This window comes from Notolepis coatsorum (assembly GCF_963971535.1).
Source record: "Notolepis coatsorum genome assembly, chromosome: 2".
NCBI lineage: Eukaryota > Metazoa > Chordata > Actinopteri > Aulopiformes > Paralepididae > Notolepis > Notolepis coatsorum.
In genome coordinates, this window is record NC_140166.1 from 227,567,521 (window position 1) to 227,587,560 (window position 20,040).

Sequence of the window (20,040 nt, forward strand, 5' to 3'; positions counted from 1 at the left end):
GCCGGACGAGGCAGCCGGATTCTACCCCCCCCCCCCCTCCTACTCCTGTCGGCTTACAAGCGACCGGATTAACCCCCCTAGTGTATCCAGTCTTATAATCATTAAAGTATCTTTGCTGTTATTCCTTAACTATTCCAGGTCGTATATTTACCACCTGCGCAATCAGAGATTGGACATTCTCTATTGATATGCCGACGAATACTCTTTGCCATAAAAGTGCATACTATTTCAATTCATAAATGTAATTAAGTGATTACGTGCTTGCTCTACACACCATTGCTGTGTAGTAATAAACGCATACTTCGACTTCGTACATTTGTGTTGGATCCGTTTCATCTACGTGAGAGTGTTTATGATAATATATTTATGCCGTGTACTGGGTGGCCGAATATTAAGTACAAAGGTAGTGGTAGTAAGTATCATATCTAGTAATACAGTCAGGGAATTGTACCCCTCAGTTACAATTGCACTAATTTTGCTTCCATAACTGTTTCTCCCATAGGTCCACACTGCAGTCAGCAGAGTAGTAGAGTCCCTGGAACTCACTACTGGGGTACAATTCCCCCCTGCAAAAACAGTTCTCAATGCCTACCTTCACTTTGAGGCTCTTACAGAACATGAGTATTCATACTCTTGTGTAACCTGTGGTGATAACCCTCCGGTGGTGGTGATGGACCTCCACAAGAAAGGAGTGTTCCATTTATCCAGTAAGAATATTCATATATTACTTGACTTGGTTGAATACTCAATTCAGTCTTGGGTCAATGAACACGATTTTCTCTCCTGTGACCTTGTAATGGACATTTAGAGACATAATTTTCACTGATAACCGCTGTGCACTATCTCTTACTTGGATGTTCCTAATCGTATGACTTGGAGAATATGCTTTTGCATGTAAATGTTCCTTGTTTTTCTTAGTAAGTGACCTCAAACGACCTCCAGATGATTTCAGTGGAGAGGTGGACGTGGAACACTTCTGGAAGACGCTGTCTATGGATATGATTGGTCGTGGTTTTGTAACGGGTAACTCGCAGCGCTTAGTCGACATCTCCTTTTATCAATTTGTTAAGCAACTTCTATTCCTGATGTGACATTATTATTTTCTTTTCATTGCAAAGGTCAAAAAAACAACCCATTTGCAGTTCCCCCCAGCTATCACTTTTGGGCACCATGGATAGGCAAAAATACCCGCCGGTCCAACAAAGTAATCAACACTGAATTTGAGAAAGTCCATCCTCAAAAACAAGCAGAGGGGCAGGAAATCACAGTCTCGGAAGACAGGCTCAGAAACGAGCTCTACAAGCAGAAGGTTGATATTCTTTTTAAGTGTAAACTATATAGTATTAGCCTAATGAAGATTTATTTCTGTGCATTGATTAACATTTTACAACTTAAAACACTGGCTATTTCTTATAAATTTTTCATGTCTTAGGTTTCTGTGATACGGAAGCTGTGTAAAGAATGTAAATTGGATTCCTCTGGGTCACGCACTGACCTCCTTCTGAGACTATCTACCGAAATGAAGTCGAGGCACACTTATGATAAAATCTTTGAGAAGATTTGGGCTGCCTCGGGTACGATACATTACAGTGCTGCTTTAGTGTTGCCTCTGGTTATTTAAAATGTGTATCCAGAAAAGATATGCAAAGGGCATAATTTAACTTTGTCTAAGACTAACTGATGTGATCACATAAGTGTTTGATTTTCTTTCATTTCAGGTGGATGGGCTGTAGTAATGTGTCCCTGTGGCATTGTATACAGCATCAAATGCAATTTGAGAGCGGAGAGCCCTCGTGACTATGCTGATCTGCTCCTATCATGGAAGCATGTGCCAAATATCAGCATCTACGATTTTGCACGTGGGCTGGCAGTACATTGTAATTTAAGGGACCCAATCAGGATGCTTTTCAGCCCGTTTGAAGGTCGGTTGGCAGACCCCACCCTGGAAAATATCAATTTGGCCAAAGGAGGAAAACTCCATGTGTCCCTGCCATGGCTCGATGAAAGAAAACCGGTCCCAGACACAAATGGCCATCCTATCACGGGCTCTGCAGAACATTATGTTCTGTACGACAAATTTCATGAGGATAACACCAAGGATGACCGTGATGCTCTCCGCAAACTTGGTCTAGTCCCTCAAACTGCAGGACATGTAAACAGTCAAGTTGCAGAACAACTGTTTGCACAAATGAGAAAGAACAATTACTTTTTAACGCAGCAACTACCATCGACCCATCTGTTCCTAATGAGAAACATCCTAGAACACTTCAACAACAACAAAAACAAGAAGCGAATGGACAACATCAAAAAGTTATTTGGGACGACAGCGGTGGCAATAAACAGCTACCACCAGGCTGTATTGGGTACATTTTCTACTTGCACTTGCATTAAAGATATTTAATGCATTAATCCTGTTTTTAATTGATCTAGGAAATAATGTATAAATGTCTTCATTCATCAAGTTCACTGTTCCTTACTAAGCTGTGTTTGTCATCTGCTTACAGTGTCACAGGAAGCAGTCCTTGATCCATCACTGGAAGCAGCTCAAGGTGTGCTCCCTGAAGCGGGTTCAGGTCTGCCCCCAGCAATGACAAGTAAGTGGAATTGCATGCCTGGTCCTTAGAAAGTCTTAAAATGTCTTAAATTCAAGTTTAGCCGCCTATTGACTGAAACCACGCATGATTTGTCCAATAATCTTATTAAACTGCCACCCACCGCCTTAAATAGTGAACTTCACTGTTCCTTACTAAGCTGTGTTTGTCATCTGCTTACAGTGTCACAGGAAGCAGTCCTTGATCCATCACTGGAAGCAGCTCAAGGTGTGCTCCCTGAAGCGGGTTCAGGTCTGCCCCCAGCAATGACAAGTAAGTGGAATTGCATGCCTGGGTCCTTAGAAAGTCTTAAAATGTCCTTAAATTCAAGTTTAGCCACCTATTGACTGAAACCACGCATGATTTGTCCAATAATCATATTAAACTGCCACCCACTACCTTAAATAGTGAACTCTTAATTGCTCCAAGTCAAGAGTGCTAACTAGTACACCATAGAACCTGGCTTCTGCAGCAGAAGCAGGCCTATAAAAACCTATGCCTACCTACAGTAATTCTTACCTCTACACTATTAGTTTTATTAAACATTGTTATTATTTCTCTTATATTTTTGTGTATGTCCATCCCTGTAGAACTTGAGATTCCAGTGGACAATGACTACTCACCAGACCAACCCTGGGCGAAGTCTCGAAACCCTATCCAACAACAACTGGTAGGCAAATTTCTACAAATACTTACTTTCTATGTAAAACTACTCATCTGTATCTGTATCACAACAATGGTTATTATCTTCAGCTCAGTTATGTCCTGGACCGAAAGAGGCCTTCGGAAGAAATAATTGTGAAGGAAGGACAAACTTGTTTGACACGGGATGAGTTTTGGAGCCTTGGGTTGAACAGCTATATGGATTCAACTGTGAGTAGTCACATGGTCTAACAGATTAACATTTATTACCGAAGGGAGAGTTTCAGTCATGTTCACTATAATGTCTTAATTGTGATTTCTTGCAGATTGGAAATGCATGCCTGAAGCTCATTGGTGAACTGGCTCTGAAACGTGTATGACCTCTTTTTTAATTACACATTTAAAAGTAACTTTTGGTACTGAAGGCAGACTATTAATAATCATGTTTGGTTTTTCCTCATCAGGACATGGACATTTATATAGAAGACATGTATGTTGTTCCTACCTGGAAGGACCGAAGTATCAACCCGTTAGCTTCATTTCCGGTAAGTGTAATTAATTGATGAAATAAATATAATTATTCAGTTAGTAAATTGAATAAGCATAATGGCACATCCCTACTCAAATGGCAAACTCATGTTTCATAAATATTAGGCTGACATGAAGATGAAACATGCAATAGTCTTTCCAGCCTGGACCGAAAACCACTTTGTGCTATGTGTAAGTGAAATTAGTAATGCGTGTCTTATAAACTTAATCTGTTTATAAGGAATTATAAACTAAAAGGCTTTGATAGCTATTAACTAAACATTCTATCGGAGCAGATTCTGCCGTTTGGGTGAGAGGGGCACATGGCCGCCGTCCTGGGAGAATAGCAGACTCCACGTTGGGTGACAGGGGCACACGTCCGCCGTCCTTGGAGAATAGCAGAATCCACGTTGGGTGACAGGGGCACACGTCCGCCGTCCTTGGAGAATAGCACAATCCACGTTGGGTGACAGGGGCACACGTCCACCGTCCTTGGAGAATAGCAGAATCCACGTTGGGTGAGGGGCACACATCCACCGTCCTTGGAGAATAGCAGAATCCACGTTGGGTGAGAGGGGCACATGGGTGAGAGGGGCACATGTCTCCCGTTCTGGGAGAATAGCAGAATCCACATTCCCACAGAAACCTGACTGACATGCTGTGCTTATTTTTACATACCCATTATAGGTATTGAAGCCACGCATACAGGAGATTCTATTATTGGACTCCAAATACATAGAGCATACCTCTGGCTTTGGCGATGAAGACTACAGAACTGTTTTTAGGTACACGGATGAGAGCTACTGTTTGTTGTGTTCATATGGCATTTAGATGGTTCACCGATGAGAGATGCTGCCCTTGGGGGGGAGGGAGTGCAGAGACTCGAACGCATCAGCGACCCAACTAACTGCGTGTCTGTCTGCATGAATAAAGACTTCTCAAAGTCCAGTTATTATACTGATATCCAATAATTAATTCTGCCCCCTCCCTCCCTCAGGCGTGTTGCACAGGGCATAGATCCTAGACCCTGGACTGAGACCACGGCCTATGATTTGCAGGTGAAAAGCTAATACAGTCATTACTATTATCCCCATGATTTCTGCCATTGTTATGTTGTAAGATAACATATGTATAAAGCCCCCATTTTCTTTTCTTCTCTTCTTTCATTTCTAGCACATGTTCATTCCAAGACAAACAAATGGAATTGACTGTGGGATTTTTATGCTTATGGTAAGATTGTTTCATATTGGTATACATTGGTTTTACCCTTGAATATATATATTAAGTCTATTGAAGACGCAGAACATTACATATAACTGCTGCTGGATGCACCACATTTTAGTGGAGTTAGGAAATTAAAAGCGCTCTTCCCCCTCCCCTTTTTTCAGTACACCCTTTGCATTGTCGCCAACACCCGGTTCCAGTTCACAGAGGTCTGTATTTCCAACCAAGTAAAGGGCCTATGTAACACATATGGCACAACTTGCAAGCAGAGATACTTGTGATTGCAATTACTTAAAAATACCACTTCATATCATTCTCATGACATCATGCCATTGCCTACCAATATAGCTCAATTGTACAACTCGTTGGCCATTAATGATAATCCCATGTTATTGTTTGTCATGTCTGTTATTTTTAGTTGGACATGAACTCAATTCGTGAGTGGTGGTGTACTCTACTAATGGAGCGCTTCCAAACTGAGGGGTACGTTACAGTATCTTAGAGTATAATTAGTCAACATGTGTTGAAGCAATAATAACTTATTTTTTCATAATTTGAAAGGCACGGCAAGAGGTTTGCCCACAGGACCAGGGAGTCGAGGTGTCTGCTCCAAGGACTGCTACAACCTGTTTACAGGGTGCCTCAGACTTCAAGGATTACTACCAGTATCCCACAACACCTCCAGGTTGCCATGGACCGCAGTGCTGAACAAAAAAAGCTGGTGGACTTCATCATCACAGCACATCGGACTAAAGAACACCTAAAGGTACAGTATGTTGGCACCTGTTGCCAAATCTGTTTACCAAGCCCATCTGACTGTCTACAATGATTTGATCCTGGACGATTCTCTCTCCTTGCTTTTCTGTACTCTCAGGCCATCGTAAGTGGCAGAGAACCGTCAAACTGGTTGCAGAAGTACATCCAGATGTCACCAAGCAAGAAGCGGTCATGGTCAACGTGTGCCCCAGTCTATTTTCAGGACGACAGGCATCAAAACGCAGTGTTTGACTTCTTGTCAAACATCCTGGCCAGCACAGTCTCATCTGTACCCATCCTGGATAATGTAGCCTATATCCTTGAGGTCTTGCTGCCTGAGGTGAATTTGTATGATATTTTTACTTTTCACTATGTATGAAACAAGCCTTTGTTGAGAGATTTCAATTCTAATGTGTGCAGTTATTGAAAAATAATGCATGATCCATGGGCTCATTTACTTCTGTCTCATTGGGTAAACTGTAATATTCTCTCTCCATGACAGGCCACTATAAGCGCTATTGCAGCAGTCAATGAGGTCACCAGTAAGAGGGCTGAAGAAATCTTCTGGACCCCAGATGTCGACAAAAGGCCAGACGGAGGTCGCCCCGCTTCTTCCTCGTTGTGGACCTACAGCTGCAGCTTACGAGAGAGCCCAAGTGTATTCATCTGTGGATCAAGATTCTACGGGCACTGTTTTCTGTATCTGAATTCTCCCTGGAAATCGTTGACCAGACGGGATACAGCTGACGGCTCTCCTACCCCCCCCCCTACTGGCTTACAACCGGCAGGACCCTTTAGTATATCCAGCTATAATCATTAAGTGCCATCGTTATAATTCCCTAAGAACCAGGTTGTATACTTGCTTCCTGCATAACCAGATATTGGACATTCAGTGTTGATTTGCCTACGAATACTCATTTGCCTTACAAGTGCATTCAAATCATAAATGTAATACGTAACTATTGTATATACCCTTTGCTATATTAAATATTTGACTGTTACCTTTGTGTGGACCTGATTTCATATGTGGGAAAGTATTCATCATATTTAGATATCGTGTACTGTATGGCCAGTAGTTAAAGTACATAAAGTGGTAGTGGTTTAATGATACCATACTTATCAATACAGTCAGGGAATTGTACCCCTCAGTTACAGAAACTGACCCTGAAAACTAAACGAAAATGGCCCTGTGTGTAACTGCAGCCGTCTCTGTGCTAACAGTCACGTTTTCAGTACGAGAAGACAAGACAAAACTTCTTTCTCTGGTCTGCATCCCCTTAACAATTGTGTGTATTGAGCCGTACTGTATTGTACCCATTCTGCAATGTTCTGTGTCTTGAGTCGTACTTGTATTGAAAAACTGATTTTATGTCTGAGGAGAAGACCGGTACTCATCATCTTCGTCTCCACAAAAAGAAAAATGACATGTGAAGTATGTTGTGTGCCAGGTTCAAACAGTGCTGTATATGTACAGTTTATTCCTACTCCTATCCAAGCTCCGGGAGGGTCATCAAAGAGAAGTCGCCTATTCTTAGTCCTTGCCCCACAATGGTGGAATAACAAAAAGAAAAATGACATGTGAAGTATGTTGTGTGCCAGGTTCAAACAGTGCTGTATATGTACAGTTTATTCCTACTCCTATCCAAGCTCCGGGAGGGTCATCAAAGAGAAGTCGGGTCATCAAAGAGAAGTCGCCTATTCTTAGTCCTTGCCCCACAATGGTGGAATAACAAAGAAAAATGACATGTGAAGTATGTTGTGTGCCAGGTTCAAACAGTGCTGTATATGTACAGTTTATTCCTACTCCTATCCAAGCTCCGGGAGGGTCATCAAAGAGAAGTCGGGTCATCAAAGAGAAGTCGCCTATTCTTAGTCCTTGCCCCACAATGGTGGAATAACAAAGAAAAATGACATGTGAAGTATGTTGTGTGCCAGGTTCAAACGGTGCTGTATATGTACAGTTTATTCCTACTCCTATCCAAGCTCCGGGAGGGTCATCAAAGAGAAGTCGCCTATTCTTAGTCCTTGCCCCACAATGGTGGAATAACAAAAAGAGAAATGACATGTGAAGTATGTTGTGTGCCATGTTCAAACAGTGCTGTATATGTACAGTTTATTCCTACTCCTATCCAAGCTCTGGGAGGGTCATCAAAGAGAAGTCGCCTATTCTTAGTCCTTGCCCCACAATGGTGGAATTGTCCTAATAAACTAACCTACACTGTAGCACTCAACACTTTATGAACATTGTTACTGAGACGAAAGTTAAGTTTACTCTATTATTACTAGATCTGGTATGTCTAGATGTAACACTGTATGGGTACAAGTTTACTCTATTATTACATGTCTAGATGAACATTGTTACTGAGACGAAAGTTAAGTTTACTCTATTATTACTAGATCTGGTATGTCTAGATGTAACACTGTATGGGTACAAGTTTACTCTATTATTACATGTCTAGATGTAACATTACTGTCTGTATAATGTACCTATGTAAACGAGATAAAGAACATGTTTGAGGCGCTGCTGGAGTCAACTGGACTAACGTAACGTTACTACATCTCAACCACCGCAGCCTTTGGTGAGTGCAATGTGTTCACTGAAACTCAAGTTGATCAATGGATTTTGACTGTACGAAATCTGCCAGGGAATCTCATAATACTAATCAAACAATATAAATATAGTCCTTTCATGCACAATTGATATCCTAACTATTCTAACGTTGCAATGCTTTGATTGATATCTTAAACAACGTTGCAACTTGCAAGATGGTGAATGAATGAATGAATGAATGAATGAAAACTTTATTTAACAGAATGGGTACAATACAGTACGGCTCAATACATACAATTGTTAAGGGGATGCAGACCTGAGAAAGACGTTTGTCTTGTTTCCATCAGGGTCCCCCATTTTCAATTCATATAGACATTTATGACATACACAACATACATGACATTTATGGCATAGGGACATATAGGTATTTAGTACTGATACATTTGTGACATAAACGGTATTCAAATATACAGTACTGTTACCCCTAGCTTTGGGTAGGGCGTTCCACATTGTTGTGGCATAATTGCGAAACGTGTTTAGTCCCTTGTTTGAGCCGAATCTGGGTTTTACATGATTTGTTGAGCTTCCTCTGGTGTAGTGGTTGTGGTATTCACTGACCTTTGGGAAGTATTTTGACATGTACATGGGTACCCCGGTCGTATAGTGTATCTTGTAGACCAGGCCCATTGCAAGTTGCTGTACTCTGTCGTCTACTCTAAGCCATCCTAGGTTGTCAAAGTGGGCAGGGGTGAGGTGGGTTCTGGTCAAGTAGTAGTCTGACCAGTTTGTTTTGTGATGTTTGTAATTTTGTTTTAAGCGCCTTTGAGGTGCTTTGGTACCATGAGGTGCAAGCATAGTCGTAGTACCCTTGAATTATAATGGTTATAATGAAACGCTCCGGCGACATCAAGGCTGTTCCTTCAACCGGCGCACTTCTTATTATATGACTCGGGACAACATTTGTTTGTGTCAGATTTGTGTTTGTATCTAGACCACATTGCTTAGCAGAGTTCGGTGATGTGAATGGAAACTGTCAAGTTGATCAACCGATTTTGAGTACTATAGGGCATGGGACTCGGGAGCAATCTTTTTTTTTTAATCTTTTTTTTTAAATAACTAAATAGTTACTTTTCACAGTAACTCATTACTTTTGGGTGTAAGTAACTAGTACAGTAACGAAGTTACTTTGAAATGAAGTAACTAGTAAAGTAACTGAGTTACTATTTTTCAGTAACTAGCACAACACTGCTTACTACCCATAGTTTTTTTTCAGTTGAAATTAATCAGCGAGTTGGAGAGTCGCGTTTTATTTTCGGGGTGTTTTCTCACCCAACCAGGAAAGACGTTTTGTTGGCGGTTTTTCCAAAAGACCAGTCCTCCAATCCTCGTGTGAGATGTAGGCGGAGTAACGAACTCCCAGAGCTGAGACCAATCAGAAACGGCTGCGCCTCCACGTTAGTTATATAAGGCCAGAGTTACGGCACAGCAGCGTATTATTCTTGTTGGAGTGAAGAAGAAAACATAGTTTCTCGTAATGGCTAGAACTAAGCAGACCGCTCGTAAGTCCACCGGTGGCAAAGCCCCAAGGAAGCAGCTCGCCACCAAGGCTGCTCGTAAGAGCGCACCGGCTACCGGCGGCGTGAAGAAGCCACATCGTTACAGGCCCGGTACCGTGGCGCTGAGAGAGATCCGTCGTTACCAGAAGTCCACCGAGTTGCTGATCCGCAAGTTGCCTTTCCAGCGTCTGGTCAGAGAAATCGCCCAGGACTTCAAGACCGACCTGCGCTTCCAGAGCTCTGCTATCATGGCTCTTCAGGAGGCCAGTGAGGCTTACCTGGTCGGTCTGTTTGAGGACACCAACCTGTACGCCATCCACGCCAAGAGGGTGACCATCATGCCCAAAGACATCCAGCTGGCCCGCCGCATCCGTGGAGAGCGCGCTTAAACCTGCTTTTTTTTCTCTCTCCCTACATTCATAACCGAAAGGTTCTTTTAAGAGCCACCACCGTAATCATGAAAAGTACATTCCATTAACTAATTATTTCAACATATCAGTTTTACTAAAGTCATCACTTTAATTCTGATATTTATACTAGCATCTCTTGTTGGCTAAAGCAGAACAAACTGCAAATTGCATGATATTATATTCCTTTATTGATCCCCTTGGACATTCGGTACCATAACAGGAGGGGAGGTACAACATGTATTAGCATCATATAGGTCACATAATTATATTACAGTGGAGAACTCAAAATGTAATAAAAAGAAGTGCATATAAAACAACAATGTGCAAGATGAGGGTATGTATGCCCTCAGTTATTTTACCCATGACTGAAACTAAGCCCATGTTCCCAAATGTGTTGATAGATTTGTATCTGATTGTATCCCCCTTTCACTTGGTATCTATCTATTAGAAAAGTTTATTAACAGATTGCAGAATGGGTACAGTACAGTACAATACATACAATTGTTAAGGGGATGCAATTAAAGTTAATTACATTACATTTATTGTAATATGTAACTAATTCCAAAATTAAGAAACTGAATAGTCTCCCATTACGTTAATCCAGTCTTGATAACTATAGGAAATAACATGCCTTACAGCCTTAAATTACTACACAAACTAGGAACGTTGATTGTTTAGCCAAATTGGGATTTTCTTTCAATGGCACAAAGTAAGACCAGTTCTAATGCAAGTGGTACTTGTAAACAGCATCCATTCCACTAGAATGAAGACTTGGCGTTGGGTTATTATCTAGTTCCTTCCGTAATCTAATTGCTTTTGCTAAAATAATTGAGTTATTAGCTCTTGGTGTGCTCCATAATATTAACATAATTCTGGTGTTGTGTTTAATGCGAGACATGTAATCTGCATACTGTTTTATCGTGACACTAAGTGCCCCTTGACTCGACATACATGCATTTTTAAATAGTTTGGGTGCATTTATAGCAAATAAAATTGACAATATAATGTGATTTTGAAATCCGGTATATAGAAAGTATCTGCATTTCGTCACTTTTTATTTGTTTAACACAACATGTTATGTCAGCCCACAATTATGACGGTTTGTCCAACAGGCAGAGCGCTGATCCAATAATGAGAATAGGTCGAAAAACATCTCTCCTCCTTCTGCTATAAAGGCATCATAACAGGCCTGGTATTATGTTAGAGGTTATAAGACATTCCAATAAGCCTGTATATGAGTTTATTATTCATAGTATAGTATAGTGACATGGTTTTATATTGTCGGCTCTGTGGGGCGCGCCTTATACGCTGATATAACAATATCCACGTTGTTATTATAATTTCCTTCACCGCCTACATTTGCGTGTATGATTGGTGGAGAGATCGTATGAAATGTTCGCCAACAAACCCTATTATCTCTGTCAGTCCTTCTCTGATTGGGTGATGATGCACGGAGCCATATTTGACCAATAAGCACGAACCTTAGTGAGGATATAAAGACGGCTCTTCGGCGTGTTTACCACATTATTCTGTGTTCATCATTCTCTAGAATAAACTGAATCATGTCTGGAAGAGGTAAAACAGGAGGAAAGGTGAAGGCTAAGTCCAAGACTCGCTCATCTCGCGCCGGGCTTCAGTTCCCCGTGGGTCGTGTCCACAGACTGCTGCGTAAAGGCAACTATGCTCATCGTGTTGGAGCCGGTGCCCCGGTTTATCTGGCGGCTGTGCTGGAATATCTGACCGCTGAGATCCTGGAGTTGGCTGGAAACGCTGCCCGTGACAACAAGAAGAGTCGTATCATCCCCCGTCATCTGCAGCTGGCCGTGCGTAACGACGAGGAGCTCAACAGACTGCTGGGAGGAGTGACCATCGCTCAGGGTGGTGTGCTGCCCAACATCCAGGCTGTCCTTCTGCCCAAGAAGACCGAGAAGGCTGCCAAGAAGTAAATTATTTAGCCTCTTCGACAAACTCCACAAGGCTCTTTTCAGAGCCACCCACCTCTTCTTGAAGATGCAATATTTCCGTTTGTCCAAATACAATTTGGTTGTGTAACTTACGTTGTCTCGCTACCTCGGACATAAGTGTAACGAAGACGATAAACACGTAATGCATAACGGTCCGTGTACGTTTTGATAGTTCGTTTTTCGTTTCAAAAGGAAAAACGAAAAAACGAAAAACGGAAATACGAGGTGTTTCCTATTTCCGTTTGAAACCAAACTCGAAAAAACGGGGGAAAACTGAAATATGGACCTGTTTTTCGTATTTTGGTATCAGAATCAAATGAGAAAAACGAGTCAATAATGGGCCGTGTACGTTTTGATAGTTCGTTTTTCGTTTTTGATGTGAAGAATGGAGAACGGAACCACGTGACAAGTACATTTTTCAATGTAAAAGCCATGCACAATCTAACGTGAACGAATATGTATAACGTTATGAATAAATACATGCATACAGATCTATACCAGGGTAACGTTATGATACATATACATTTTTTGTTTTGTGCATTTCATTTAGACATTATATTTATTGTCCGTGTGATTGAAAACTTTATTAACAGATTGCAGAATGGGTACAATACAGTACAGCTCAGGGGATGCAGACCACAATAAGCCGTGACATGGTCGACAAATCATATTGATTTGCAGTAGGCAGGCTTTTTATTTGATCAACAGAAAAATAATCGTAACTATACATTATAATCTAGGTATTTTGGCGCATTAGTAGCCTCCGGTATTTCATCAGTGCAATACATATGCCTAATTTCTATGCGCAATTTGTACACATCCATCGTTACTTCTGTGTATTCTAACGTGCAGTAAAATATTACATGGACTTTGTTAACTGTGTAAATACACGTACACTACAGCAGTGGTTCCCAAAGTCGGGGTCGCGACCCAAAGGTGGGCCGCGAGCAGCCACGGGTGGGCCGCGAGATGATTAAAAAAAAATTAAAAAAAAAAAATGTTTTAAAAAAAAAATTTTTTTATTTTTTTTTTTTTTTTTTTTTTTATTTTTTTTTTGTCAGGCCACTGAACTTAGAAGCAGGCCAGGACAGTGTTTCTAGTTGTATTCTAAAATTCTATTCTATTGTATTCTAAAATGTGACTATATGGTTTTATATTAACTTAATAAATAAACAAAAACGAAAAATCTACTTATTTCAACGAACATTTCAAACTAAATAACAGATTATGCACATAAAACGCTGAAAACAACCGAAGCAACAATAGTATTTTAATGAGGCTATTATTATTATCATTATTATTTTGCAACAAGTTAGCCCTCTCATAAATAGCACATATAAATGAATAACTAACTTGAACTAACTTAATAGGATTGAAGTGATATTTGGCTTAAAAAATCAGTCGCCCGGCAAAAAAAAAAAAAAAAAAAGCCTGACGATGTGCATTGGGCCGCGGCTCTCTGACGCCTTATTTTCTGGGCCCTGGCCTGAAAAGTTTGGGAACCCCTGCACTACAGTAAAGTGTGGAAAAACATACAATCTAAAACTACTTACAGAAACTGACCAGCAGGTGTCGCACTGTCAATTATTATTATTATTATTATGCCACATAATTATGGCATCACTCACCCAAATGTGCTTTCTTTTTCCTCAGAAATTTCATAATGTAGGCTATTTGGTCTAAAGACTGAGTTTCATACAGATCTATACCAGGGTAACGTTATGATACATACATTTTTTGTGCATTTCATTTAGACATTATATTTATTGTCCGTGTGATTGAAAACTTTATTAACAGATTGCAGAATGGGTACAATACAGCCTACAGCTCAGGGGATGCAGACCACAATAAGCCGTGACATGGTCGACAAATCATATTGATTTGCAGTAGGCAGGCTTTTTATTTGATCAACAGAAAAATAATCGTAATATAATCTAGGTATTTTGGCGCATTAGTAGCCTCCGGTATTTCATCAGTGCAATACATATGCCTAATTTCTATGCGCAATTTGTACACGTCCATCGTTACTTCTGTGTATTCTAACGATTATTTTTCTGTTGATCAAATAAAAAGCCTGCCTACTGCAAATCAATATGATTTGTCGACCATGTCACGGCTTATTGTGGTCTGCAGCATCCCCTTAACAATTGTGTGTATTGAGCTGTACTGTATTGTACCCATTCTGCAATCTGTTAATAAAGTTTTCAATCACACGGACAATAAATATAATGTCTAAATGAAATGCACAAAACAAAAAATGTATGTATCATAACGTTACCCTGGTATAGATCTGTATGCATGTATTTATTCATAACGTTATACATATTCGTTCACGTTAGATTGTGCATGGCTTTTACATTGAAAAATGTACTTGTCACGTGGTTCCGTTCTCCATTCTTCACATCAAAAACGAAAAACGAACTATCAAAACGTACACGGCCCATTATTGACTCGTTTTTTTCATTTGATTCTGATACCAAAATACGAAAAACAGGTCCGTATTTCAGTTTTCCCCCGTTTTTTCGAGTTTGGTTTCAAACGGAAATAGGAAACACCTCGTATTTCCGTTTTTTTTCGTTTTTTCGTTTTTCCTTTTGAAACGAAAAATGAACTATCAAAACGTACACGGACCCATAACATTTGACCGTGTTCACTAATGGGTACACTTGTACAATGCTGTTTAGAAGTAATGTTTAATGTGTTTGTCTGCAGTGTTTTTGTGCCTGTTTTTGAAGGCTTAACGATATAATATAAAATTATAAATGCGGTCAAGTGATGATTAATTTTGACTGAAAAAAAACTATGTGTAGTAAGTCATACTGGACAGCGGTATAAATAGTAAGGGTTATATATATATATAGATTACAGCAAATTAATTAAATTACAAAAAATTATGCCAAATACATGTAAAAAGGATTATATGCAGGTATGTACAGACGTGTATATGTATGAATTTGTGTGTGTGTCTGTATATATATATATATATATTTGTAAGTCAAAGCAGTGACAGATGTCACCCAGAGAGCATTGTCTTGGAAAAATGCAGTTTCATGTCGATTATTGTTTGGCTTAATATCAAGTGTGGCTATGGAGTTTTGCTAAAATAATAATTGGGTTATCATGGCTTTGCGCGCAAATAGTTTTCTGTGAGCGGGAAATGTGCGACAAAGCCTCTCAACCAATCGTATACAAGAAGCCAGGCAGCTGTATTTGCATAATTTGGCCTATAAAGAGGCAGCAGTGCGCTTCTGTTTCCACATTCATTGCTGTTTAGTCCCGACTGATCATCATGCCTGAGCCAGCCAAGCCAGCGCCCAAGAAGGGCTCCAAGAAAGCCGTCACCAAGACAACTGCAAAGGGTGGCAAGAAGCGCAGAAAGTCCAGGAAGGAGAGTTATGCCATTTATATTTACAAAGTTCTGAAGCAGGTTCATCCCGACACCGGCGTTTCCTCCAAGGCCATGGGGATCATGAACTCCTTCGTTAACGACATCTTCGAGCGCATCGCTGGAGAAGCCTCGAAATTGGCTCTCTACAACAAGCGCCGCACCATCACCTCCAGGGAGATCCAGACCGCTGTGCGTCTGCTGCTCCCCGGTGAGCTGGCGAAGCACGCTGTGTCTGAGGGAACCAAGGCTGTGACCAAGTACACTAGCTCCAAGTAAACTACGCTGTTCACTGAAGATTAACCCAAAGGCTCTTTTAAGAGCCATCCACTTTGTCGTGAGAGTTATTCCTATTATTATTCTCATGGTCGCGCTGTTCATCAAAGTGGTTATGGAGTGCCGGGTATTTCCTTTTTAAAATTCTCTATTTAAAAATGTCCTACATTTAGTTTGTACAGATATTATCATGGCAGGGGCGTCTGTCGGGAGATGGAATTGTATATCTTACTTATTGATTAATAAATGACTAGTAATTGTAATTATAATTTCGATGGCTATTAAAGGATAACTCCACTATTTTGGGAAATTAGCTTATTTAACATCTTCCCTGGAGTTAGACAAGAAGATGCATACCTTTTTTGTCTCTGTGCGTGCATTTTAGCTTTGGGAATAGATGCTCCGTTAGCATAGCTTAGCTTCATCACTGGAAGTGGGGGAGGACAGTAGCCTTACAGTGCCTTACAGTGTATTGCAAGGTCTGACATTGACCAAACTTGATATGCATGACCTTGGTGGGCTCTAGGTCAACTCCTGAAAAGGGGGTCAATGTCAGACCTTGCAATCAAAAGTTAGGGGCGCACTGAAATTATGGCAAGGGTTATTAGCCCCCTAACTTTTGATTGCAAAGTCTGACATTGACCCCCTTTTCAGGAGTTGACCTAGAGCCCACCAAGGTCATGCATATCAAGTTTGGTCAATATCAGACCTTGCAATACACTGTAAGGCACTGTAAGGCTACTGTCCTGCCTCACTTCCAGTGATGAAGCTAAGCTATGCTAACGGAGCATCTATTCCCAAAGCTAAAATGCACGCACAGAGACAAAAAAGGTATGCATCTTCTTGTCTAACTCCAGGGAAGATGTTAAATAAGCTAATTTCCCAAAATAGTGGAGTTATCCTTTAAGTTGCAAATTATATATCTACTGTCAAAATCCTGTGATCTTAGATTGTTGACAAGTAGCTAGATTGGATAGAATTCTAGCTTGTACATCACAATTATACAGTAAATGAATATATCACCTGCTGTATTAGAACCCTTATCAATAATACATTATTGATCTTTATACTACACATGGATAATGTTTATTTTAGCATTTTCAAAGTGGAAATGCTATTTGATAAATAATACATTCCAGGCTCATATAATTATAATGAAAACGATGAACCACCCCATACCTACGTTATATGTTAAATACATTTGACATCAAACTCTAGCAATCGGAAGTCTAAAATATGACTTCAGCAATACTGATCATCGCCGGTCCCCTCTCCCTCCATGTTTAGCAGGATATGCAGCCTCCACATCTGGCTGAAATGGTACTCTGCTCATCAGGCATCCCCTATGGTTTGTACCTCAACAAATGCACTGATACACAACCACACCATGCTCTCTCCACTCTTTCCACTCGTAATGTCAATGCTTCAAATCTAATCACAATTTCTCTAGATGTGTGTCATACAACATAAAATGACAGATTTGGGCCTAACTTTTCTGAGCAGTATTTACCAATAAGGACACTTTTGATCAAACTGATCAGCAGCTCAATCGTTTCTTTTGTGTTTTTACCATGGTACCAGTCATTATATAAATGATGTACCATGGTACAGCCATGGTAAATATAATGGAACCATTAATAACATGGCATAGTCCATTTTAAAACCATGATATCAATGGTACATGGCGTAATTTTTTATCATAGGAATGCCAGGATACATTTTTGTACGAGATGTTTTCTGATGATGCTGAGTTGAGCCGATCGTTTCCTCTTGTTTGGGCTACTAAACAGATGATACCAACATTTACACAGGACTGGGTCTCACCATGGGCCATGTGTATAAACCAATGCCCCACTATGGTACAGGTAGTAGACTCACTCATAGTGTTCACTCATAGTTAAATACAGTAGAGGTTGCGTACTTCATTATCTAAAGATGGTAAGTTAGAGTGTTGTGTTCACTCATAGTTAAAGACAGTAGAGGTTGAGTACTTCACTATCTAAACATGGTAAGTTAGTTAGAGTGTTGTGTTCAGTCAGACAGTAGACAAGTAGAGGTTGAGTACTTTATTATCTAAACATGGTGAGTTAGAGTGTTGTGTTCATTCATAGTTAAAGACAGCCGAGGTTGAGTAGTTTCTTCTGATATTCCATAGTAAAGTACACGTTAGCGTTACAATGTGACCGAGGAGCGGAGAGAGAGAGAGAGAGAGAGAGAGAGAGAGAGAGAGAGAGACGAGGAGGCGGAAACAGAGGACCGGAGAGAGAGAGAGAGAGAGAAGTCCCATGTCACCATTGAAACCCCCTGTCATGTGAATGAATGTGTGTGAGGAGCAAATAAACACAACAAACTATGGAGTTAAAGCAAGTCATCAAGAGTGTTTATTATATCGGTCATAACTTGAACCATTGCGATGCCCTGCTGCATGGAAGCCGTCACTGCCCCGCGCTCTTCCCCGCCATCTGTTTTGTTGGAAAGGCGCAGCGCGCGCATTGTGTCTGACCTCACTCAGGAATGTAGGTAGCATCTCCGCAGTTACAACAGCTGTGTGTGACCTCACTGAGGAATGCTGCATCTCCCGAGCCCGCTCTAGCCTGTTGGCTAACTTACCCCTTTATCTGCTCAGACTGTCTCACCATCAGGCATGCGTTCTTCATGGGACGGGGTTGCACTCCGTGCCACCCCATGATAAGTACTCGCTATTTGCATATCAATAGCGCCGGTCACAGGTGTGTTAAATACGTTTTCAGATGCATTCACACCTAACTTGTTGTGAAGACATGTGTTACATTCCATTCGTAGAGGCAATTAGGCACCGTCTTTAGTCTGTGCCCAAGCGACGGGACATTAAATGCGCATTCGCGGGAGCATTCGTGGTGCGTGTCACCCCAGATGATTTCAATAACGCACCACTGCTCTGCTCACCATCTCACCATATTTGACAAAACATATCGGCGCGCACGGACCAACTGGACCTCGGTGTCTGTATTCGACAAAGCATATCGGCGCGCGCGGACCAACTGGACCTCGGTGTCTGTATTTGACAAAGCATATCGGCGCGCGCGGACCAACTGGACCTCGGTGTCTGTATTCGACAAAGCATATCGGCGCGCGCGGACCAACTGGACCTCGGTGTCTGTATTCGACAAAACATATCGGCGCGCGCGGACCAACTGGACCTCGGTGTCTGTATTCGACAAAACATATCGGCGCGCGCGGACCAACTGGACCTCGGTGTCTGTATTCGACAAAACATATCGGCGCGTGCGGACCAACTGGACCTCGGTGTCTGTATTCGACAAAACATATCGGCGAGCGCGGACCAACTGGACCTCAGTGTCTGTATTCGACAAAGCATGTGTGCCTCTTGACAGGCTGTTGGGATCTCTCAAGTAAAGTGACACAACACAGGACAGGAGGCGTCTTTTTATACCCAGAGAATCTCACGCATCCTCATTCCTCGTTATGGGGAGGTTCCAGATTCTCAGATAACTGGTCTTGCAAGACCAGGCCTGGAAGGGGCGGAGAGAGAGAGAAGTCCCATGTAATCATTGAAACCCCCTGTCGTCATGTGAATGAATGTGTGTGTCTCTAAGACCAGACTATTAGGCGCTCATGCGCCGGAAGTAGGTCATTCGCCGGCATCGCGGACGTTCCAGGGGATAGGGGTATGCGCGCATATGCCGTCTCTGGTCCAACGTTAGGGACACGAGCGTGGTGCACGGAAAACTGCAATGAGGGTGCGTCGCATGCCAAACACATTGGGTCGATCGTCCGTGGCCGCACCGGGGCTGGGGTAATAGGCAGCGAAACGTTTTGTCTGTTTAGAGTGCAAACTTATGATTATGGGTAGAGGGAGTTATGATTAGTTATAAGCAAACGGCGCGTTCGTTGATAATATTTTTGACACTGTCTGTGTCCAAATGCTGCAAGCCAACCATGGTAAGATGTTGATCTATAAAAGTTATGTTATGATTAAGCAACAAAATATGTATACTAAAATACCAAGTTTCCCACAGCAAAAACTGGTGGGTGAACTCTAAACCCTCTCAAATATTGAAATCAAATCGAGTTTTATTGTCACATACACAATCATACACTTCTTGAAGCAGGATGCTTGCATGCTGTGGAATGGAAATGTTAGAGATGAGAAGAGA

The 20,040-nt window shown here is 41.3% G+C and overlaps 3 protein-coding genes and 2 long non-coding RNA genes across 5 annotated transcripts; all 5 read left to right on the plus strand.

The window, feature by feature from the left end:
• Positions 1 to 1,240: 1,240 nt before the first annotated feature.
• On the plus strand, positions 1,241 to 1,781 carry LOC311247222. The gene is made up of 3 exons (XR_014620836.1): positions 1,241 to 1,309; positions 1,433 to 1,574; positions 1,719 to 1,781. It is a non-coding gene; the product is annotated as an uncharacterized lncRNA (long non-coding RNA).
• A 1,562-nt stretch (positions 1,782 to 3,343) lies between these two features.
• On the plus strand, positions 3,344 to 3,947 carry LOC311247201. The gene is made up of 4 exons (XR_014620833.1): positions 3,344 to 3,464; positions 3,560 to 3,607; positions 3,698 to 3,778; positions 3,888 to 3,947. It is a non-coding gene; the product is annotated as an uncharacterized lncRNA (long non-coding RNA).
• A 5,879-nt stretch (positions 3,948 to 9,826) lies between these two features.
• Positions 9,827 to 10,237, plus strand: LOC311246918 (histone H3.2-like; the record flags this gene model as incomplete). The annotated part of the gene is made up of 1 exon (XM_084337163.1): positions 9,827 to 10,237. One exon carries the CDS (start codon positions 9,827 to 9,829, stop codon positions 10,235 to 10,237), a length of 411 nt encoding a protein of 136 aa, XP_084193289.1.
• Positions 10,238 to 11,820: 1,583 nt separating this feature from the next.
• On the plus strand, positions 11,821 to 12,204 carry LOC311223850 (histone H2A-like; the record flags this gene model as incomplete). Its single annotated transcript, XM_084308614.1, has 1 exon — positions 11,821 to 12,204. One exon carries the CDS (start codon positions 11,821 to 11,823, stop codon positions 12,202 to 12,204), a length of 384 nt encoding a protein of 127 aa, XP_084164740.1.
• Positions 12,205 to 15,511: 3,307 nt separating this feature from the next.
• Positions 15,512 to 15,886, plus strand: LOC311246995 (histone H2B-like; the record flags this gene model as incomplete). The annotated part of the gene is made up of 1 exon (XM_084337271.1): positions 15,512 to 15,886. One exon carries the CDS (start codon positions 15,512 to 15,514, stop codon positions 15,884 to 15,886), a length of 375 nt encoding a protein of 124 aa, XP_084193397.1.
• Between the last annotated feature and the right edge of the window lie 4,154 nt (positions 15,887 to 20,040).